A 24,096-nucleotide genomic window follows, 5' to 3' on the forward strand; every position below is an offset into this window, starting at 1 on the left:
GTTATTTTTTTAGCCAAAACTGGTAAAAAAAAAAAAAAAAAACCCTTGAAAATTTACAAAGTTTATTTCTTTTTATGTTGTTGATAAATAAAAAAAATTACAGCTTAAAGCAAACAAGTCAGTGCATTTGATTTGAATACTGAGGAGCATAGCTGTGCATTAACTGTTGTGTTTAATAATTTGATTTTTGTAAGTATTCATTTAACTGTTCGTGTTTAACTTCAAACCCTTTTGTTTTGATTTTGATGTTTGTGAATGTGTAACGAGGCTTCTGTTTCATTATATGACTCCTTTAGATCACTGGCTTCTGCTCATTGTTCTTGTTCAGGCCTTAGTAACACATAAAAAATATGTTAAAGCCAGCAACTGTGCAGTGCACTGGGGGGCAGGAAGAAGACAATCTGAAGAACTCCATTCCTTAAAACATAATTTCAATACTGTTTGCTTTTAATAAGAGTCCAATCTTAGCTATATTTTTCCAGTTTTTATTTATTTACTAAAGATGACAAACTTGTTTAACTCATTTCCTCTTTTGGTTTACTGTCATGTGACCTATCTTACTCAAATTCTGCAGACTTGCCCCTTCTGACGCTGACATTGCTTTTTTCGTTGTTTGTTTCTTACCAGCTTCTCAAATTTTACTTGTGTGTGGCTGATGTCAAAGTCTGTTTGTGTGAGAACAACTGTAGTGAAAAACTAAAAAAATATATAGTCCCAACTCAATGTGAATTCTGATTACATGTGTGGCTCCCTAATGACTTCATCGCTGGTTGCAGTGAGTAGTCAGATTTTGTCTGTTGTAGCCGTTGCCACCCCTGGACACCCATGGGCTCCGCCCCTGATAGTGAAGAATCCATTTATGCTGTGTTTGTGTGCCTCTTTGGAATGGATCTCTCTGTTTCTCACACACTAAAAATAACACAAAACTTATTCTTATACAAACCATTACCACTTAGCTGCCAGTAATTTTTACTTCTTGTTTTAATGAACAAATTCCCTGAAATTTACATATTTTTGTATTTACAAGTCTGTCAACCCTTCAGTGATTTCAAGCATATACATTTCTGAATAAAAAAAACAATAAAAAAAAAAAACTGTGAGATAGTCCCTCTGTGGTATGTTAAAACCACCACCTTTGTCCCTACTGTCTTTCACTGCATCTGCTCACTCAGCCATTTTCTCAGCGTCTCCAGGTTCCTCTGAACCCAGCGGACATTTTTCAGTACATTGTCCAGGGCAATCTGAGTAGCTCTCAGCTGAGAAGCCTGTTCTTTGATGGACTCAAAGAATGACTGCACCTGGGGGCAAAAACACAAGTATTTAAGCCTACACAAACACATACTATGACACAAGTGAAAACAGACAAAAAGTTAAAGGAAATGTACTCTTTCAGTTATAACTGCAACAAGGCTAGCACATATTAGTTATTTGACCTCTCAGGATAGCAATATACAATACCAGCGTTTGGGTAGGTCCAAACTTTTGACTGGAACTATACTTTCTTTTTAACATTTAACATTTAGCTTCTAACGTTCTTTCTTTCTTTCTTTCTTTCTTTCTTTTGGGCATTGAAGTACAAATTCAGACACAAAAAATGAGGATTCTCTATTATAAAATGCTGTTTGACATGTTTTAAATGTTTGGCCACAATACTTAGATTTTTTTGAATTATTCTGATGTACCCTGAGGCATGTTTAGAAACAAATATTAAACATATAATCAACTTTTGAAAAACACTGTGAAAAATTAAACAATATATGCGATTAAAAATATTTATATGTGCCTGAGTGCCAGGTGAGCTAAATATCATGTCAGTATATTGCTGAGTATCTAAACTTCTTTGTGGAATATAAAGTGCTTTATTTACCTCAGTGAGTTCTTCTGGAGAGGAAAACTGATTTGTGGTGCCAATGATGATATTTCTAATACAAAATGAGCCCAGCTGGAACCTGCAGACCAGAAAGACAACAGACAAGAAGGTCAAGACAAATATATCTGAATATCCAGACTGTGGTGCTTGTATGATACGGTATTTTTAAACAGTACAAAGCTGTTTTTTAGTGTTTTCATCTAAATCACAAGGCCAGTTTGAGGAAAAAAAGATTTCACTTAATATGCTATAGTTAAAAAAAAGCATTAAAAACTGTATTTATATGGCATGCTTTTAGGACAGTCTCTGTTATACTGACTTCTGAACCAGTGTGTCCCAGTTCTTTTTCACAAAGTTCCATGCAAGGTAATGTCCTTTCGGATTTCTGGCTACCATCAGTATTAGAGTGGACAGATCCTGGGATCGAATCACCTTTCCCTCCAAACCCAGCTCCAGCAGGCTGTAACAGAAACACAAACATCAACACATGAAGACTACTGACTAAAATTAGCATAACATACACTTCAATAAGTAGGCTCAGACTTTGAGGTTACTAATCCATACATGCCTCCATGTTTACCACAAGGTGGCAGCATTTCTGCTTTATTTTCCAACAACACAGCATGAAGACAACATACCCTTCAAGTTTGCTGGTGTCTTTGCTGCTGGTTAAAGCATACAGGATCTTGTGCTTATGTGCCTCAGAGAGGGAAATCTTGTATGTGTGTAAGAGCGAGGCCCAGCCGTGGTCATCCTGAGCTCCAACCGAATACACAGTCTCTGCCACATCAGTGGGCAGGCTGAAATAAACACAAACACAGACGTGCATATTAAGGATATGATGACATATCAGATTATATGAGCTCTCTTAGCACAGGAGAGAGCAGTTGTTTATGTGAATCATATATGTGGTTGCTGACTGTGAATGAGTGTTAAAGTGTAGTTTAGATAGATACTTGAGGGTTCCGTTGGACTGGAGCCAGTCGCTGAAGTGCTGACGTGCTCGCTTCACACAGGGAGGGTCATCCAGGTGACAAGCCAGTGACAGGACCTCAGTCCTAAGACGTCGCTCTGAAACAGTGCCGCTGTCACTCCACGTCTGCTGGTCAATGACGGCACGGAAAAATTGCAGGATGTACGCCTGTAGAAACACAGGACCACAGAAACAACAACTCACATTAAACTAATGCCTTAATGGCATAAAAAAAAATCAAACTGTGTGCTCTGTTCTTACCCCCAGGTTGTGTGTTAAAACTGACTCATCTCTTTTCTCAACCAGATGGTAAAAAGCTTCTAGATATCCCAGTCCTTGGAGGAGAGGCACTGTGTGCGTTTCCAGTAGCAGATAACCGATTAAGTCTAAGGCTTTATTGAGCGGCAGATGACCAGCGCTTTAGAAGAAATAAATATAAAGAGAAGATTATTGTTTTCTATTTTACTTTTAGTAATCAAAGCTGTTTTCTTATACAGAAACCTCTTGCTAGCTCACAGAGACCACAAACAGTTACACACACAAACATATACTTACGTGACCAACTGAAAGGCGTTGTGTATCAAATGAGTTCTGTCTTTGTAGCTCAGAGCAGTGTGGTTTTCCCTCAGCAGTTTAGTCATCACATCCCAGCCACCATCCTCATAATGAACCATGTAATAGCCCGTCATGTCAGAGTTTACCTTAACCCAGCTGGCTTCCTCTCCTATATGTATACTATCTGAATAAAACATATACAGTAAAAGATGCAACAAAGACCAAGATAATGGCAAAGAAAAGTTAAAACTTTTTATTCAGCTTTATTCAATTTTATATTCCCCTCTTACCTGTAGGTGATGTCATCAGGTGTCTGTGGATGGTGCTGGAACTATCTGTCTTATATGTTAGCGGAATATGCCAAAGGAAACTATACAAAAAAGAAATTTATACTCACAAAAGATACAAATCCTTCATCTTAAATAAAGTCATGGTAGTAATACAAGGAGTTACATGTAGAGTAAGTAACATAACAATGAAGTTAAATAGTAGAAAATTTTAGAAAAGCATGTGGATATTTACCCCTTCTGCAAAGTGGACCACTGAGGGTCAGAGGGCAGGACTGTCCTCAGGAATCTGTCCTGTCTAAGCAGCAGACGAGCCCCCTTCCTCGTCACAGTTACCAGAGGGATCCCTTTCTGCAGAGTCCACGTGTTCATCATGGCTGTTAGGTTCAAATGTTCCCCAGCAAACAGGTACTGTAGGAGACAGTCCACTGAAATTAACATGCAACCACAATCTTAAAAACTATCTGACATTTATATGAGGTAAGCAGTGAAGACAACTCAGTGAGTTTATGTTTAATTGTTTGCTCACTGCATTTTTGGAGGCCTGGCTGCTGCTGTAACAGTGTTTCCCTGAGATGAAGTCCTCCTCTGAGCAGGTCTGAAAAACAGAATGAAACTGATGATTTTATGCTTCCTTTTCTTATAAAAGTCACATTAAATTTATGTTATAATCAGTGGTGGGCATTTTAAAGTAACAAATTACTGTAATCACATTACCTTAATCAGCAATGCAGTAACGTAACACATTACTGTACTAAATTCAGCAGTTGCATTACAGTTATAATTATTTTGTTACTTGCGCTTCACAGATTCTTCACTTTTCTGCATGCTGGGCCAATAGAAAGGAAAAGACGAACAGATGTGCTTTTTTTCTTCCTGAATTTTTCTACAATCGGCTGACTTAAATTTGTGTGCAGGATGAGGAAAATTTTGGAGTGGTCTAAAGCTTGGACATTACTTTTATTTTTATTGAAAGAAAGAACAAGAGCGCAATGGTGAAATACCAACTGTGTCCAAGACAGAAACAACTGCTTTATAGTGCTAACAGACCTTCGGCTCTTTGAAACCCAGAGTGATGTTAAAGCTGAGTACATGCTGACCCCAGTCCAGCAGCCAGAGCCGGAACTTCCACAGGTAACAAAAACAGTAATGAACAGAAAGGCTTGTAACATTGTAACTTGTTGCTACTTGTAAATGTCGCTACAGTAAATTAATTTTGGCATTCGCTTTAAGAACTTTTTCGGCTGGTTTTCAGCTTTGCTTTGTGTTGTTGTTGTTTTATGTTCATTCAGGAAAACTAAAAGAAAGCTCTTGTGTGCATACTCATTAGGATAGGGATTTGTCTTGGTGTGTGGGACTGTAGCCTAAGTATTATATTGCTAACCAGTAATTATGTGACAATGTATTTCAGGTCATTTTACAGAGAAACATGAAGGTAATGTAATGTAACGGGTAGTGTAACAAATTACTTTCTTCTGTGAGTAATTAAGTAAAGTAACAAAGTAACAAGCAATGTGTATTAAATTACTTTTTTGAGTAACAATCCCAACACGGGTTATAATACACTACAGTCATGGTTCTTGTTATATATGTATGGATTTTGTTATCTCTGTAGGTGCTCAGTCATCCAACGCTTGATAGTCTTTAAGATTAAAGCAATTAGACTTAATTTTCACAAACCAAAAAGAGGTATAGTTGCCTTTATTTCAACTGCTTAAGACTGTGGGTTTTGTTTTCCCTGTTCTTGTTCCAGACTCTGTGTCGTTGTTCTTGTTTAGTTAGTTTTAATGTTTCATTATTAGTTATTAGTCTTCTTGGTTAACAACTTTTTTATTCTGGAACTTTCACATTTTCTGGATTTACTTCCTATTATTCTTCTGCCATGCCAGACTGTTTTGCCCTATTTAGTTGTGTTTAATATCATCAGCTGTCAGATTGTTTGTCCTCAATTTTTCTACCTCTTGTTTCTGGTGTTTCTTGATCTGCTTTTTGATTCCTACCTTGTTTTTTTTTCCAGCCAATTAGACTTTCTGTATCTCAGCTTCTTTTGTTTATTTTGCCTTCCTTGTAAATTTAGGACCTCTCTCTAGCATATCCTGACATGTATTTCATTTAATTTTTGGATGTGATTGTTATAATGGGATTTTAAATTTGCTTGACATTGATAATCCATTACAGTGTACACTGTGATTGCTTATTTTATCAGTCTCTTGTTATTTTTGCCTGGAAAGGCAATGCATTCTTTTTTTTTCAGTCAGTCTGCACTCATTACAGCTTTACCAGGCACAGACAAAACACTGACTGCAGTAAAAACAGACTTAATGTTCACTCTGTTTATTACTTTAGCTACTCTAAGCAACTTTAAAGTCTGAGCTAATCGATTTTTGCACCATGAAATGGAAAACCTTAGCTGTTTGGAACGAAAACAAATAACAAAAGATCTATAACACTGCTGTTACCAGAAGTTTAAAATGCTTATTTGTAAAACCTACATTTTTATGGGCTTCATAAAAAAAACTAAAGACTATCGTCTGATGGAGTCCCAGCTGTTACAGAAACCATTATAAGGGTAGTGTATTATTATTCAACAAACATTACAACATTAAAACGAATCTGAGACAGAGTCACGTACATCGGGTCCCAGTATTCCCTCCTCTCCTCTACTTCATCCTGCCTCCTCTAAGTGATTATGGTTAAGACTACAAATCTTTTTATACTGAACCCTTTAAGCTTGTTTCTGCAACTAGAAAAATAAAATCCTTTTATATATTGAAATTCTGGATTCTCATCTCAAAATTTCAAGTCAATAACCCAAAGTTTAAAGTTATTTTCCCAATTCAATTTTGAGTTACTTTCTTAAAAGTTAGTGTTAGTATGTCAAGTGTTGTGTTAACATAACATAACTGTGGATCTGCCACAATCTGCTCTTTCATGATAACGTCAAGATGACAAACTATCATAAAAAGGTGAGTTCTTCAGAAATAAAAAGACAAGCAGAAGCTTTCGATTACTATCTGTTCTATCTACCTGAAATCAAACTGTTATGTTGACTTTTTAGTTTCATGATCTACTAAAATAGCTTTGACCACATATAGGGGGAAAAAAAGCCAAATAATGTAAAATATATCTCTGTCAGGCTGCCTGTTACTTTGACCACCTTTCATAATTTACACAAAAGAAAACGGTGCCTTTGGACACAGTTAGTGTAATTTGGGTTCTTACGTTGGCCAGACTGTCCCACAGATCCTGATTGTGTGCATTTTTGTAGCTGTACTTGCGGAGGTATCGCACAATCCCTCTCTGAAACACTTCATCTGTCAGAAAGTGTCGCAGCATGTGCAGGACACAAGCACCCTGGTAAGAAAGAGAGATAAGGTTGGGACAAGTCCTGGAGATTCAAAGGAGTGTTTACATCAAGCAAAAGGAAAAAAAGGTTTTGAAAAGATTTTCTGTCATAGAAACATTTTGAAACTTCTGTGTAAAGACAAAGACATACTTTGTCATACGAGACTGTGTCAAACATCTCTTTGATCTGAGTGGGGTTCTCTGCTGGGCTAGATATTGGCCGAGAGGAGTTCAATGAATCGTGACCCACAGCTGCAAAGCAGGTGTGCAGCAGATATTCCTCCTGCAAGAGTGAGCACACAATATAAATATTAATCTTCTTTCTCAGGTTTAATATTAATCTGTCAATCAATGATTAAAGCACATACCACTTTGAGGTCCGGGTAAGTGGCTTCCACAGAAATGTACTCCATGTATCTGGCGAATCCTTCATTCAGCCAGATATCGTTCCACCACTCCATGGTCACCAGGTTGCCAAACCACTGCCAGCAAGAATTATAATTTTGACTCTTTCTGTAATAAAGTGATTGCCTGACAGCATTTAAACCTGCATGTCATTAGTGTATGCATACACTGTCATACTCCCACCTGATGAGCGAGCTCATGGCCAATGACCATTGTAACCCAGAGTTTATCAGAAACAGAGGATGTGAGGGGGTCGTAGAGAAGACTGGTCTCTCTGTAGGTGGTCAGACCCCAGTTTTCCATAGCACCAGACTGGAAGTCTGGAATGGCTATCAGATCTGAATGAAGAGCACATGGATCAGGATACTAGCTTATATTTCTGGCTTGGTTATCAAAGCAAAAAAAAAAAAAATCCATTTAAAAAATCACCTTGTTTGGGTAAAGGATAGCGGATGTTGAAAAACTCCTCATAGAAGTCTAACATTTTAACAGCAACCTCCAGGGCATAGTGGGTTTGTTGCCACTTCTCTGGGGCTGCATAGATGGAAACCTGCAGTGAAAACAGAAGAAACGGGCACTTAGACTAAGAAAGTAAGGAAGAAATGAAGGCATTTCATACGAGACATTATCATGTAGACCACACCTGCACCCCAGAGGATGTTGTTCCAGTGACAGACTTAAAGTCACAGATGACAAACGCCACGAGGTAAGTACTCATCTGTACACTCGGAGCAAACTGGTCCTCAAGCAAGCCACCGCTGACTTCAACTGTTTTGATCTGAAAACCACAAAAACTCAATTGAAGTGTTTTTTGTTTTGTTTTGTTTTGTTTTGTATTCATTTGAACATTTGTGACCACTGGCACATATGCAACACTTACTACTGGCATGTTGGACAGAGAAATGTACTCGGGAGGTCTCCTAATTCGTACGGAGAAATTGGCTTTGAAGCTTGGCTCATCGAAACAAGGGAATGCCAGTCGAGCACTCGTAGGCTCAAAGTGAGTTGAAGCCAAGGTTCTAAGAATAAATATCGTCAGATTTTTAGTAAAGACACTTGTAGGTATGTGTAGGATAGCTTACAATGCATGCTGTGGAATAGTAAACCTGGTCTCACCTGGTCTCTCCTGTACTGGTTCTGTAGGTGCTCTTATAGAAGCCATAGAAACCTTCTGCAAGTTCTGCTCCAAACTCAATATACAGGAAATACTTCTGCCCACTGCTGAGCACTCTGGGAGAAAAAATGCCTATCTGCTCATGGGAAGGGTTATGAAGAACTGGAAGGACCTGGAACAGAAGGAGATTGATGGGTCTGATGTAGGCCACAATGACAAAAGAACTGATGTGCATTCACAACTACCTGGTCTGACAGATGAGCGAGGTTCTGGTCTAATATGGTGGCTTTGGAGATCTGAAGACCCTTGCTGTGTAATACGACCCAGTTTGTATTGTTCTGCACATCAATCTGAATCTGCACTGAGCCAGTGAAACTTAGACTTGTGAGGTTTGGGTGCAGGAGGAGGTGATAGTGAAGAGGAATGATGTACCTGAGATAAATTAAGACATTGACAAATATCCATCAGCTTTCTTGTTATTGATTTATTTATTTTAATACAATATTTAAAAGCAAGTGCAAAACTTACTTTGGTAGGCGAAGACGGCTCCAGGGGAAGGACAGGTTATCGATACTCAGAGATGGTTCCCCTGCAGGATGAGCAGGAGGGCTTGAAACCTGTTGTGAACTCTCGGTGGGCTGAGACCCAACCAGAGACACACTAAAGAGGGACAGCACCAACAGCCTGGCAGAGACCATTGCAGACGAAATGAATTTCTACAACCAATTAGAAAGATGCCAACCTCTGACGTGACAGGCTGACAGTTGGCGTTAATATCACTCTATCATATCCTGAACACAGGGAAAAAATAAGAGGGAGCTGATGTCACTCTCAGACGATGATATCAAGGAAGCAAAAGCAAGAACAGCAAGCTCTTGGGACTTCTTTCCTTAAACCTGAAAGACACAAATGAAAGATTATGAACACGAGTATTTGGACGAACCCTTTAGTCTTCTTCTTATCTGTAGAGGTCTAAGAAAGTCCTCCTTCCAAATATGGCTAATGGTTTCAAAGGTGCATGCTGTAAAATTTGGACAAACTTTAATTGATGAATTCTGTAGTTTTTACCTATTTCTACTACCAAAAAAAGATTTTTCAACACTGCAGGACTTAAAGTGACTTCACTTGGTACCCCTGATCTGATGTTAATTTCTTTTTATCGCACAGCGAAGCAGCAATTAGAGAAAGGGCTTACAGTAATGGTGTTATACTGAACCACGCTGCTGGATGTTAGGCTACAACATGTCTCGTCCTGAAGGAGAATCCAACATGTGACAAAAAAGCCACATGACTTTCCATGTGGACAAAACAAAATAAGGACACAGCTATAACTGTAAGGTGACAACAGCTGCAGGAGCATAGCTGCAGTTCAAATCGGGTTACCGAGACATTAGTTGTGCTGTACCATAGTGAAAAGATCAGGCTGCTTGCTACTACCTCTGAGCTCACCAGAAATGCACCAGACAGTGGAAGAGTGTTTAAATGTTGGAGTGTGCTAAAAAAGCCCCATCTAAATTCTGCTTCAGATGTAAAGTTTCAAAGAAATGTCAAAATGCTTTACCTCAGTCATTTTAGCTTCATCATGCTTCCTTTAAGGCCCTGCCGTAACTTTCACTTTCCCTTTTAAGTTCCCACCCACTAGTGATGACACAAAACTCTTTGCGTGCGTGTGTGTGCGTGCGTATGTGTGCGTGTATTACATGTGTGTGTGTGTGTGTGTGTGTGTGTGTGTGTGGGTGGGTGGGTGTGGGGGAGAGAGATAGAAAGAAAGAAGACAATGTATCTTCATTTGTTATGATTTAAATGTGACATTAGTTATCCTAGCCTTAATAATGAAAATGGAGGACTGAAAAAAACGTGTGTGTGTGTGTGTGTGTGTGTGTGTGTGTGTGTGTGTGTGTGCAGGTGTAACCTACAAGAGTGTTGTAGGTTTGGTGATATTATCAGTTTCTCACCTCAGATCTAACAGCTGCGAGCAGGTGTATCTCTCCAGTTACTGCAGCTACTCTCTGCTGCTGTCCGAAATACTCTGTCCCGTTCTCTGTCCTGTCCTCCGTTTTGTCCTCTGTTTTGTCCTTTCTCTGTAAATGCAGATAGTGCTTTACATGTGCAAAGCTCACACAGTCCTCCTGTCTCTTTCTCTCTGTCCCTGTGTCTGTGTGTGCATGTGTTTGGGTTTTGTGCAGGCATTTGGGTGGGGGCAAGGGGGTTCCATTGTTAGTATAAGGTCACAACAATGAGACATGTGAGTCCCCCACAATGCAATGCTCCATCCAAAGCCAAATGGCATGCCCCCATTTAGCACACACATACACAAGCCACACAAACACATACACTAACGCACAGAACAGGAGGGCGATCAGTAATCATAAAAGTCACTCTAACTGAAGCTGACATGACTGAGCCATCCAGGGGTCTCTTTTACCTTCCTATCATCTATTTGTGGACAGGTAAGAAGTTTAAATATATTTTAAAATATATGTTTTGAATCAATATGAAAGAATAATTCTTGTTAAATGATCACACAAATCATAAATGTCCACAACACTGACTTTAAAGAAGGATTTCTAAGAGTTTGGTTTTAAGAGCTCTCCTCTGTAACTGTTGCAAGTCAATAAAGGTCAGTTTAATTATTCACACAGAAAATAGCAGGTAGGAAATATCCTTCATCTCTGGTGGCATACATTAATATTAGCTCCTGGAGTTACTACTTCAAATTCAGAAATACATGTGGTACATATAAACATATCAACACTTTGATTATAAAACATATATGTGTGATAAGAGCTCAGCGACGAGAATAATTCATCACTGCAAAGATTAGCACACATCCCGTCTGAAACTTACCTCTGTTTGTGATTTTTTATTTGCTCTTCCGTGCTCCACCTGAATCAGGAGGGGTAGAGGGCGATGTGCTGGCTTCACTGGCACCTCCAGTTCACCTGTCAGGGGAGAGGCTTGGTTGGACCCTGCTGGTGTGCATTGTGAATGACTTCAGGAGAGGGCACCTGGAGGTCAGCTGGAGCTCAGCGTCAGAGGGTCACATGCCCACCACACCATACAGCATTGCTTTAACCAGGAAGCACCATGTCCCCAATGTGGTGGCTGTTATCACTGTGACAACCAGAGACTGGCCATCATACAGTTGCTCAGTAAGTCGCAAGAGACACTCAAAAGGCAAGAGGAGACGCCGCATCACCTCATCAGGTAAAGATGAGTTCATGTGACCATATCTGTAAATTTGGAGCTGGAATTATCTTTCACTCAGTCTTTATCACATTTTATCTTTTCAGATCATCAAGACAAACTGTGCCATGAAGAAGAAAAAATTAAAGGTAAAAAATTGTTGTTGCTCAAAAATGAAAAACCAAAAAATCAATAAATTGACACAGGAGGATATCTTATACTGGTCTGCATGGTTTGCTCTCAGGCATCGATGTGTGGACAAACACGGTGGTTATCCTGGTTATGAGGCTGCTTCTCATGAAGATCCTCGCCTTTGACACTCTGATGACCATTTATGTTGTTATTAAGTGGTAAGAGCCAAACACGCCATCATACAGTACACGGATGTACCTTTGCATGCAGGCATGTCATTGATTATTATAGGTCTGTAAATCTTCTTGTATTTCTATGAGTGTAATTCATTTTATTTTATTTAATTATGTAAGTCTGAACGGAGTATTTGACTTTTCAGATTGATGGAAATGGGTTTCTCATGCAACATGTGACCTTGACAAGGAAACTAACCTAGAGAGGATAACTGTTTCTGGTCTGAAGTCTTCATAGAGGGGTTTTCTTCACCTGAAGATAATGAGTATGTTCCCACTCATGTGGTTGATGTTATGGACATGGTTTGACGAATTAAACGGGAAATTATCCATTGCCAGGGTGACAGCAGTATGCTGTAACGCTTAAAGACGCGCCTTTTTTCAGCCTTTTCACAGAAACATCCAGGTGTTGCTGCCTTTGGCAGTTGAAAACAGATCATGTTTGTGAGGCCAAACCTGTTATCTGATCAAAAGCTAACCACAGACAGATGGCTTAATGCTTCTGTTAAATGTGTGTATGGGCTTCTGTGAGAAGGTGTGTGTACAGTCTCGCTCTTATTTAACTCTAAACTCCTGTGGGTGAATTTCAGCTCAAAGTTTGTTCATTTTTTTTGTTTGTTTGTTTGTTTACTCATTAATATTGTTTTACTTTATTAGTATGTTCATTTTTCTTTTTATGTTCCTGTGAATGTAAAATTAATAGACAGGAAGTAAAATCGAACTGTGTTGACTTTCATGTTTGTTCGCTTTTTTAAATAAAACACTCACACAGTTTATTTCCTCAATTTTTTTCTTTTTTTTGAGAGCCTTGAGTAACACACTGACATATCAACAGAGCACCACTAGGTGGCAGTACAATCACATCTGACATTTTTTAAATTATTATTTAACAGCAAGAATATGGAGCTTAACTTCCTCTACGGGGCACTACGTTCATAAATAAGTTAAGTATTTCAACATTGATCAGTCACTCTTCACTCACACATGTTGTAAGAGACCACAATGCCAAAAAAACCAAAAAAAACAAACTGAGATGAAGCAATATCGTCAAACAAACTTGGCGTAATTACAGAGAATGTTACATGTTCAAAAGGCTCACAGGCTTTTTTAAAGGTAGAAACTTCTACCAGGTATTAAATTCTCAAAACACAACGCTGATGCAGAAAACACAGCCTAGCTTGATAAGGTTTCTTCAGTAATCAGTAATGCACTGTTTTCTCTCCAGTATTTTACATGTATCCCAACAAGGAGCAGCTTGTCAGTTCCAACAAAACCAATCTACAGTAGTAAGTTTAAAAACTTGGGAGAAAAAGACTCCGAGAGGGTGGAGGGTGCTGGTTTGGTGCCGAGTTTTGATTTTCGCTGCACAAGAAACAAAAAACAACGCAAAAAAAATCTGTCTTTGGCTCAAATTATACGAATAATAAAAAAAGTAGGCTGAGTAAAAAACACGAGCCTATAAAGTCACAGCGTCTTGGCAAAAAGGCGGGACTTCCTCTAATGCAAATCAGCTGAAATGAAAACACTTTGACACATTAAAAGAAAAACACTGAAGCACCCACAAACACACAGACTCACACAAGCAGTCAAAATCAGGCATGAGAAAAACAAAGTAGTACTGATGGCATTCGCTGTGACGAGTTTCAAAATACATTCAACAGAACAGCTCACATTACTTAAAATAAAATGCTGAAGCAAATCAGCTAGTATTTGTTGCACTTAAAAATAAATGACATCTCCTATTGTTCTACTTACTTTTACTGTGAAAGGATCCAAAACCAAATCACAGAGCTCCAAAGTTTGAGCTAGTTTTAATGGAGGACATGAAGTGAAAGAAAACAAAAAAACACTGATGTGGATTTGTGGAAAAAATTAAAATAAAGTGCATTTGTTAAAACAAACCTCATCATCTGAGGTATTAAAAAAAATCACATCAAATGGCACAAAAACAAACTTGACTCCATTACACTGTGCACTGAAGACAAAATGAACTATTTACAGTCAATTTAAACACACAGAGACAGTTGTGTCATTGTCAGGTGCGTTCCATCCAAAGTTGAAGACAGATTGTAGAAGCCGTCGTGACGTCTTGTTTATTTTACTTTGCTTTTTTTTTTACCTCCAGAGAGCTGATTCTCTCATAGTTAGTGACACCAGCATGTCCTGCGTCCACTGGGAGGTCTTTCACCTTTAAAAAAAAAAAAATTAAAGTCCTAATAACTGTTCAGGCTGCTGGTTCCTCACTGCAAGAAACAGGAGCCAGTGTTAAGTATCAGTGCTCAGCAAAAAACTTCCAAAACTTTTATTTGTAGTGCACACACATACCCAGACCTACACACATGCAGGCGCACACAAAGACTCCCACTATTACATCAAAACAGTGCTCAGAAAACACGGCAGGAGCAGGGCAAGCCGTTTGAAATTTTGAGAATCAAAGTGTAAAGAGGAGGTGGCAAAACTGCGGGGGTAGATCCTCCAACTGTCCCGGTGTGGATGGAGACTCTCCATATCCTTCTGCGCACTGTATGCTGCCACTGTGAAGTTAGCATCCCCGGTGGTCAGGAGGTCAAACACACAGGAGTGGAAGTAAATGTCCTCTACCTCCAGTTGCTCCCTGCACCGCTCCCTCGCCCCCTCCACACCAAAGACCTGCGTGGAGCCGTAGGCGGATGTTTGTGTCTGTGAGGAGTAGCTGGGCCGACGTAGCTGCTGAAGCTGCAGGCCAAGCGCAGGAGGGGAGACGGGCAGGGGGAGATGCCCCGCCTGGTCGATGCGCTCTGCGGTGGGGCAGCCGTTCAGGCAGAGCTGCAGGTCCTGGGTGGCATCGTAGGCCTGAGCCAGCTCCTCTGGGATCCGCACCGCCAGGGTCAAGTAGCGCCCCAGTTGGCGAACAATTACAGTCACGCCGATGTAGCCAGCGTGCAGCTCCACATGGTGCCCTGGGCTGCGCTCAGAGATCCACAGAGCCCGGACCTTCCTGCTTGCTCCGTCTGCACCAGCAGAATTGTGCATGGGGTCGCCACTGCTCACGGTTCCATCATCAAAGGCAGCCGGAAGGTTGTCCGTGACGGCCTGGTAGACCCTCTGGTCCGTACAGCCCTCGTAGGGTTTGAAGATGATGGTGATCTATAAAGCAGCAGAGCATCAGGTAACTCAGAGGAACACTTCAAATGTGTTCAGTTTACAGTTATTGAGACATTTCATTCATTTCATTTTACATGATAGACACAATTTTAATCAAAAAGATGAATAGAGCAAGTAAATTGAAAGTAAATTAATCACCAACTAATTTAATAATTTCCTAATGAATTTCAGTGGCTTTTGTCAATGAAATATCTTTAGCAAGCAGACTGCTAGTTGAACAAAACAGGAAATATGAATATAGCTGCACTTTGGTTGATCAGGAAGACAGAAAATCCTAATAATACAAATCATAAAAATAATAATAAGCTGCAGTTCCAACTAACTGGTTAGTTTAAACCTTTTAAATAAATGTTCTCTGGTGTTTGATACATTTTCCTTTTTTTGTGTTGTAATTGAGCATCCTGGGGTTCCTCAAATTATAGAGTCAATTTATTCAGTTTAGTTCATTTCATGCACTAAACTCTTAATAACTGAATCAAGAAAAAAAATCTCACGACAGGCAGAAGAAATTTCCATCTGTCTGTTTTTCACAAATATCAACACTCACCCACTGCACAGGTTACCAACTCTCATCAGGCTACATTTGAGAAATGACTTAATGACTTTTTAACAAGTTGTAATTTGACACAGCTATGCAAACATGCTGACACATGCACGCACACGAACACACAGGCTGGCAGAAACACACACAAATACGCGTGCACACACACACACACACACACACATAGGGATCCAGTGGTGAGTGGAAGCTGGAAGTGGTAGATGCAGGGTGTGGTGTGAGCATTACGGTTAGCACTAGCATCATAGTTCCGGTGAATGGCTGCTTTGTTCATATGACAGCCGTGAGGAATGAGGCCTGGCAGGCCATTAAGCCTGGAGGGCCGTTAATGTGTGTGAAAGAGTGTGTGTGTGTGTGTGTGCGTGTGTGTGTCCTTAATAATCGTGACTAATAACTTGCCCCACCTCTGACACAAGGTCAAACCTACAGCTCCAAAGTGTAGCAGCTGTACTATTTGCTTAATGTGTGTGTGTGTTTCTGCGAGTGTGTGCGTGACTAAGTGTATGCACGGGTGTGTATGTCCTTTAATAATTAAAGCTATCGACTGTGCTAGAAAGTGCAGATGATCGCGGGGAAACAACAACATTGCTTCTTTAACACCACAAAGATCACCTTGTGTGGTTCATCATCCATTTAGTGGTGTGTGCCTGCGTGTGTACTTGTGAGTGAGCGTCTTCTGTTGTACACAGTCCTTTAAGACACACAGTGCCGTAAGCAGAGTGCAAGGAGTGCCACTCGTGAATTTATGAGACACACGCACACACACAAGTGCTTGCAGACACACACATAAGTAAACAGTGGGTCCTTTCACACATCTCATTCCATGTTATTAAAGGTCAGGCTGTACGCAGCCATTAACCAAGTTAGGTTTCTAACACTGCTTCAGTCACAAGAGACAAGAGTCACAAGATCGAGGCTGTTTGCCTTACACCTGTGAGTCTATGGGAGCAAGAGACACCCAGCATGAGAGTCAAGGAGAGCATGTTTTCCAGTTTGACTTTGATAAGATTTCTTATTCTGACGTGCATAAAAGTAGCTTGGACGTCATTATGGAAACACAAACAAGAAATATATAACTAGACTGTTAACCCCGCTTGCACTTGTAAGAGTGTTTCAGCCTCAAAAATTGAAAATAAGAGCCCAAAAGCCAGTTTCCAGTTCCTTACCTTATTGGTTGCTGTTGCACTGGAGCCAGGAACCACAGGAACATTAGTGACCTGCACTGAAAGGTAGTCGTTATCAATAAGAGGCCATGCTCCCTCCACTTTACAAGTCTGGAAGCTGTCCTTGAATGTCCTCAGGTGGGGGTCACCGAAGAGCCCACAAAACAGGTACCCAGCCCGAGAGTGGCCGTGGCTGTGGCTGTGAGTGTGCGAGTGTGAGTGAGCGTGTGCATGGGACTGCGTGTGGGCATGCTGAGTGCGGCTGTGATAGTTGCACGGCTCAAAGGGAATCTCGGGGTGTGTGGGAGAAGTGGGGCCGTCTCTGGAGCAGTTTCTCTGGCTCATTAGGTCTGAGATGCCCAGAACGGCCGAGTGGAAGACCAGGTTTCCACGGCAGGCCTTTGCTGTCCTCTGAGTGCAGGCCGAGTACGCACGCAAAGCCTTGCAAAATTCAGTGTGAAAGCCATCCACCGCAGGGTTCAGGTGGGAGGTCAGGGAGACAAAGTCGGTGGTGCACTTCTGGATACGACACTGAGGTGTGGCCACCTGGCACTGACCTGAAGAGGACACACAAATAGAGTCTGGAATACTGATATATAATACACACGTCTGATAATTTAGGCGTGAACTAGACAGAGTCATGTCTCAGTAGAAGTGAAAAGGTTGTGCAATCGCACAAGACTACCAAGGTTACGTGTGAAGAAAGCTTTGATTTTAAGCACGCAATGATATGAGTCTTTTACAGTCTAATAAAAACCTAATAAAACTAGAAAAAGAACCAGCTGTTGATTGAAAGTCTGGATCAATCATCAGTGCCGCTCTGTGAGCGTAATAAACCTGAAGTGTAATAAACCAAAGAGCAACCGGAGAGAGGGAAGACGAAGCATGTTTTACCACAAGCAGTGAGATAAAAGTGCCCATACAGCCAAGGAGCACACAGCATATAGAACATTATAGACAAAGAGAGCAGGGCAAAGCAGCTGTGCTGTGAATACAAACACAACACAGTGACTTTTTGAAGCTAATAATCTTCGTCAGCAAGGTGCTGAATAATTGTGTTAGTGATCCTGGGTGGCTTCTGCAGAGGAAAAACATAATCAAAAATGCACCTCGTGTAGCCATCAGAAACAGATTTCCCTGATGTTTTATCTATTTCTGCGTTTCTAAATGTAACGAGGGTCAAAGTCGCCTTTTATATCATAGATCATCGGAGCGAGAGAGAGAGAAAGATAGAGCGAGAAAGAGATTAGAGACCAGACCTAATGCATCAGTCACAACGTGCTCCAATTAGATTAGGCCAGAGAGAGAGAGGCTCTGCAGTGTATGAGCAGCTGCACACACACACACACACACACACACACACACACACACACACACACACACACAGCAATAGCTATCTTAGAAAGAATGCTGCTTGTACTTCCGTTAACCACACAAAGTCGGTGATCTTTAGATGATGGTCTCTTAATGGCCAAGAAAAGGCCGAAAGTGCACGAGTTTTTACAGAAACGATCACTCAAACGTTACTCCATCACTTAACCAGCTGGCAGCACACGTCCGCTATTCTCTGTCGATTTATCTGATTTTAGAGCATGAAGGAGTGTGATGCCACCAAATGGGGGCAGTAATGCTCTGAATTTTGCCATTTGGGGTGCAGGTACGGACCCTCACTCACACCGCGCTTTAGAATCTTTCTCCTAACTGTTAAATACTGACACCAACCCACAGACACACACGCACACACATAGGCTGCCTCCTATGCCAACCACCGCTGCACAGACAGGTCTGAGCACTGAGGACACATTGTGTCTTTGACTGGTGCACCAACAGCCTCCTTCTTTCCCTCCAATCTAGCCTGCAGTACCCAAATGCGACTCCCAATCTAATCAGAGCAGTTTGTTCTCTTTCAGAAGTTATCGGGATCATGAGCTGCTGCACTAAAAGCACTTATTCACTAATATTTTCTCAGAAGGATAACTTAGCGAGAAGCAAGCTGACCCTCTGACTGCAGGGATCTGGCATTAAAGCATCGACTTGCAAAACCTTACTGACGGAAAGCTTCTGTTGAAGTTTACACCACTGTGTCGCTCCCATGCTGACCCTGCACTCTGACCTCTCTGAAATAAAAACTACGATTTGCTTAATAACGTTTGTAATATTTACACATTACATACTAAAGCACAATTTTCTTATTTGCTACCTAAAACATCCATGTGATCTCCTTTGTAAACAGTCTTTCTAAATTAGCATATTTTTTGTCAAGTAAAGTCGAGGTGATGAATACTCCGGTGGCTGGCAGATACTATTAAGAGGAGAATACACAACTCCTCGTGTGTTTAAAATTGCCTTCAACATAGCTCCTTATCCTCTGTCTTCCTCGCATTCAATATAATCCCACAGGACTCGAATCTTCTTCTCTCTCATATCTTCAGTTTTCTCTCTTTTTTTTTCCTTTGTAGCTTCAATCACTCGCCTCCTTCAGCACTATTCTGCTTTCAGCCCCCTCAGCCTCATTCCCTGGCCAGCCTCACCTCCTTACTGCCTCTCTTCCTGAGGCACCTTCTCTACCATCAGACAGAGGTCATAAGATCAACCAGCTGAATCTCAATGGCTCGGTTTAGCATTTTTTTTTTTTTTTTGCCTCCCAATCTCGCTGCCTTCAACTCCTTTGATCTCTGGAGATCAGGAAAGGATCTACTGGGATCATTTCTCAACCAAGGGAATAGCTCCAGAAGTGCTTATTGATCACCTTGTTGTGTGCACTCTCTCACAAGCCGAGCTCAAATCACACAAACACCCTTTCTATAGCTTTAAGCTGCAAAGCTTTACAGGAGCTCACTCCAGCGTGCACTCTCTCTCGTCGTCGGCCAGACACTGTGAACAATAGTCAACAATTCAGACACTCCTTCCTCCCTGCCTAAACAGACACATGGGGCTGACAACAAAGAAATATATCTACATACCCCAAAACATGTACAAGTTTTAACAAATAAAACATTCTGTTTGGCTCGACAAACTAAAAAAAGAACAAAAAAAAACCACACACATTCTTTCCAGGTGACGCACGTGCAGCATAGGTGCCAAGAGGGTCTTTAATGTGAAGTGGGTCTCTCTCTGTGTTCCCGTTTTGTCCGACTGCCTGCGCTGTGTTAAACTAATTACTGGAGGTGTGATTGCTCTACAGACAGCCGACCCCCTGCACAGACAAAAACACTCAGACTCAGCCAGATTTGATTTTTTTTTTTTTTTTTTGCTGCCTTTTTGCACCAAATGTAAAATGCTTCTGCATCTTTACAAGACAGAAAATGACCAGCAAACAGTGTCACAAAAAAGAAGTAAGACCTCTGCAAAGCCACAGAAAACAGAAGTATGTCAAAACTGTCACATTTGATTTTAGTGTCAGAAATCTTTGCAGACACCTTGTTAACATCCAGTTAGCAGGCTCTTCATTTATTAAATTCATTGTTTGTTTTGGGGGGGGTTTCTAACAAGCCTTGGATCATTGTAGGGGTTTTAAAAGATAAACATCCACAAATATAAAGAGAAATATGTCGGACATTCAAGAATATGTTCTTAAATTCGATTATCTGATCCCGTTTCTTACAATAGACGTTATTAATCAGCATCAGCTCAACATTAACTGTTTATTTAGGTTTGGCCAGATTTAAATCACAGCACAACTTCTTTTTATATTTTATGATGTGCAGCGGTGGAATAGATTGTTTTGTTTTGTTTGTTTGCTTTTTTTTCTGTAAATGAGCGCACTAAAAGAATTGGTTTATATGGACAAGAGGAGAGGTAGCTCTCTCCTGCCTTCTCTCCCCCTCCTCCATGAGCCATTAAGAGGCAGACAGGAGAATGACGGCCCAGGAGAGAGGAGAAACTCGATCCGTGCTCAGACTGCTGCACTGCCGCTTTAGAGAGAGCCATTGTCAGGCAGCACTGGGCCCAACACAAGGATCAACCACACAGTGATTACAGACGCTTAATAACTAACAAAGTGTTTCAATCACCATCAAGTGATAGCGACTGAAAAGAAATGTTGTTACTATGGTTATAGCTGATGGAGTCAGCAGTAATTAGTTCATCACTGAATGTGAAAGTAGATAAATTACAGCTCAGTTGCTACTGTGACCCAAAGAGATTCTGGGTGTTGCAGTGTTGCAAGTGTGATTAGTTACCTATGTGAGCACCGCAGCACAGCGCGATGATCAGCAGTAGAAGCGGCCGGAAGCGGCGCACCATAGACGGGGAGGTGAGGCGCTCAGCCCCGCGGCAACAGCATCCGGCTCTCCCCATCCCCGTCCATGCAGGGCCAGGAGGGGAGAGTGGACAGACCTCCAGAGGACGAGGACGGGTGGTGTCCAGGCCTTCTCACTACTTCTTCTGCCTCTTCTTCTTCACTCTTCTCTCCTTCCTCTCCTCCTCGGGTGCGCAGGGGCATTAAAACACAGCTGCTCCACGGAATGCAGGGCGGAGGGGGAGGTGGAAAGGCACAGAGAGGAAAAAAACAATACAAAGTACAACCAGAAGTCACTTCGTCGACACTTTTACTTTTTTCTCTCCTATAAAAATCCAAACCCCACGTGATTGGAGTGCGCTCCCGCTGCAAGCCGGACTTTTGCCTTGATTACGATCACTCTCCTCTCTCGTCCCAAACACGCACAATCATATCCCTCCCTCCCTCACTGGCCAGGCGGAGGTTTCTCCTGCTCTCCTCCCATTTCACTTTCTCCTCCTCCTCCTCTCCCACCCCAGCAAATCAATAGAGAATCAACCAAACCCTGCTGGCGGAAAACCCGCCTATACCACACTGATAGAGAGAGAGAGAGAGAGTCAATCAAATGGGACAAAAATAAATAAATACAAATTTGATAAAAGTTGTGAAGTCTAGGTAAAGCAGCACTGTATAAACTAAAGTAATCATGAGCTTATTGATTTATTTAATTAACTATGAGCACGATCAGCAAGAACATTAGAACATAATACAAAAAGGACGTCGAACATTTGACCATGAACAAAAATCGTATTAAGAAAAAAAATCTTGACTCACGTTTAAAATGTAAAAGAAATAGAAATACTAATGCAAACAAGTTGCAAAAATAAGCAAACAATTAGTGACGTCAAGAAAACAACGTCAAAGCAGTTTGCTTGACTTTTAACCTTTTCCTTCCTTGCAGCAGTTTCCTTTCACTCTCCGCATTTGCAAGAAACCGAAAGAAACATAAAATGTAAGTATTCGGTTATGTGAGAAGGGAGGCTATGTAATAGCTGTGGAAATGTTAACGGATTTTACAAGGTGTAATTATAATGGCATTCATTAACAAGTAAATAAATCATATTTTAAGATATGATGTGACATAATCAAGACTCCGTTTGTTAGAGAGGAATAAAAGAATATTGCCCACTACCCAAGCCTCTCGAGAGTAACAATAAAATCATATTTTCTATTTTAGTACTGATAGGATTCCTATCATTCTTAGTACTTCTACAGTTTGTACAAATACAGGTGAGTGCAAACGAGTTCCCTAGGAGGAAAAAAGGCCAGACATCCTTTAAAGATGTGTCAGAAATCTTAAAGAATCTTTTATTTTGTATATCTGTTGTGTCTCAAATCCCACATCAAATAAATGTTTAAAAATTAACCATATTACACTCGAAATACTCCAAAAGGATACCTCTTAAACTCATAAGGCATATCCAGCCTACTCCATGTGTTCCCCATGGCTATGATAGAAATCATAAATCATATAAATCCACTTATTAAACTCAGGGATATACAGTGTTGTGCAAAAGTCTTTCTTCATATTTTGCTTTCTTGTGATTTTTTATAAAGAGCTCTTGAGCAATGCTTCTCCAGGCATTCTACAGATCCTTCACAGTTTTTATTTGTTTTGGACATTAGCTGCTTTTTCACTCATTTTCACTCTAGTCCTTATACTTGATCATTTGTTTGTTTGTTTGTTAAGCAACTTAACACTGACCTATGAATCATTCAAGCATAAACTGGTATCCAACACCAGTGTTGTGTCTACACTTAAACTGTAACTTTAGACACTTGGTAACTAGCAGTCTGTTTCAAAAACACAGCATTTGTTTTAATTTCTTTAGTTGACATGATGTGCTGTGTGTCCTTAAATTTGGGGATATTTTAATGAAACTGCACAAGCGAAAGACCTTAATAACTATCTTCAGCAGACGAAAAGTATCTAAAGTCATGTCCTTAAGAAATAGGAACAAATCCAGCAAAGACCTGATACAGGACCTGACAGATGCGTCTGACCCTGCACTCCATCCATCTACTGTTTGCTTAAGTCTCATCAGAAATGGTTTCGGTGGAAGGGTGGCTGTCAAGAAGCTATTCTTAAGAAAGGGAAACAGAGGGAAAAAGGCTGAGGTATGCCAAATTACACAAAAACTAAAGACTCGAGACCTTTGCACAGTATTGTAATTAATAATTAATTAATCTGTGAAATTAGTTGGATATTTTGTGTGCTGTTATTCAGTCTGTATTCACTGACACAGTGGCTTAGTCCATGCTTGAGTTTTTATTTTGTGCTTCCTAGGAATTAAACAAACTGAATGGAAAAACATGTAGCATACATTAAATTTCATTTAATAGGTTTGTATCCTTCCTGACTGTATTGGCAAAAATAAAAAATATGTTGACAGACACAGAACTAAACACAATGTCGAGATGATGTCTGTAACACACCGTCCAGACATGTTCACACCGAAACCATCATAATGCTGTAAAGTAAAAAGAACAAAACTGCCGAAAGTTCAGGAGGGAGTGTAAACAGCCTCCCAGAGATAATGACAGCCACTAAATATATGCAAAGTAACTTGTACCTTGCTATCTTTATTGTTCCAGCTGTAATTCATGAATGAATAACTTTCTGAAGGTTGTGGATTTAAGATCTTTAATAGCAACAAAAAAGAAAAAAAATTGAAACTGAGCCAAGCCTGCTTTTTCACGTAAAGTTTACAGTTGGGTAAATTTCAAAGCAAGCACCGAAGCATCTACAGTTAGATAATTTTTTACTAAGTCTGCAAATCTACCCTGTTTTTTCTCTGTCCGTACGTGCAGGGCTTACTGCTGTAATCTTCCATTATCTATTACGTTCTGC

General features: G+C 40.5%; 2 protein-coding genes across 2 annotated transcripts; both read right to left on the minus strand.

Annotated features, from left to right (window-relative positions):
• Window positions 1-45: 45 nt before the first annotated feature.
• erap2 (endoplasmic reticulum aminopeptidase 2) lies at window positions 46-10,184 on the minus strand. The gene is made up of 21 exons (XM_003451757.5): window positions 10,111-10,184; window positions 9,078-9,445; window positions 8,795-8,981; window positions 8,552-8,721; window positions 8,316-8,454; window positions 8,079-8,213; window positions 7,865-7,985; window positions 7,619-7,773; window positions 7,399-7,512; window positions 7,182-7,313; window positions 6,908-7,039; window positions 4,215-4,283; window positions 3,921-4,096; window positions 3,689-3,768; window positions 3,399-3,582; window positions 3,105-3,261; window positions 2,827-3,011; window positions 2,509-2,670; window positions 2,190-2,330; window positions 1,868-1,949; window positions 46-1,298 (listed from the first exon to the last, which is right to left on the minus strand). Exons 2-21 carry the CDS (start codon window positions 9,245-9,247, stop codon window positions 1,152-1,154), a joined length of 2,838 nt encoding a protein of 945 aa, XP_003451805.1. The 5' UTR covers window positions 9,248-9,445; window positions 10,111-10,184; the 3' UTR covers window positions 46-1,151.
• Window positions 10,185-12,876: 2,692 nt separating this feature from the next.
• On the minus strand, window positions 12,877-21,690 carry rgmb (repulsive guidance molecule BMP co-receptor b). The gene is made up of 3 exons (XM_003451756.5): window positions 21,148-21,690; window positions 16,970-17,523; window positions 12,877-15,226 (listed from the first exon to the last, which is right to left on the minus strand). Exons 1-3 carry the CDS (start codon window positions 21,263-21,265, stop codon window positions 14,468-14,470), a joined length of 1,431 nt encoding a protein of 476 aa, XP_003451804.1. The 5' UTR covers window positions 21,266-21,690; the 3' UTR covers window positions 12,877-14,467.
• Between the last annotated feature and the right edge of the window lie 2,406 nt (window positions 21,691-24,096).

This window comes from Oreochromis niloticus, linkage group LG12 (genome assembly GCF_001858045.2).
Source record: "Oreochromis niloticus isolate F11D_XX linkage group LG12, O_niloticus_UMD_NMBU, whole genome shotgun sequence".
NCBI lineage: Eukaryota > Metazoa > Chordata > Actinopteri > Cichliformes > Cichlidae > Oreochromis > Oreochromis niloticus.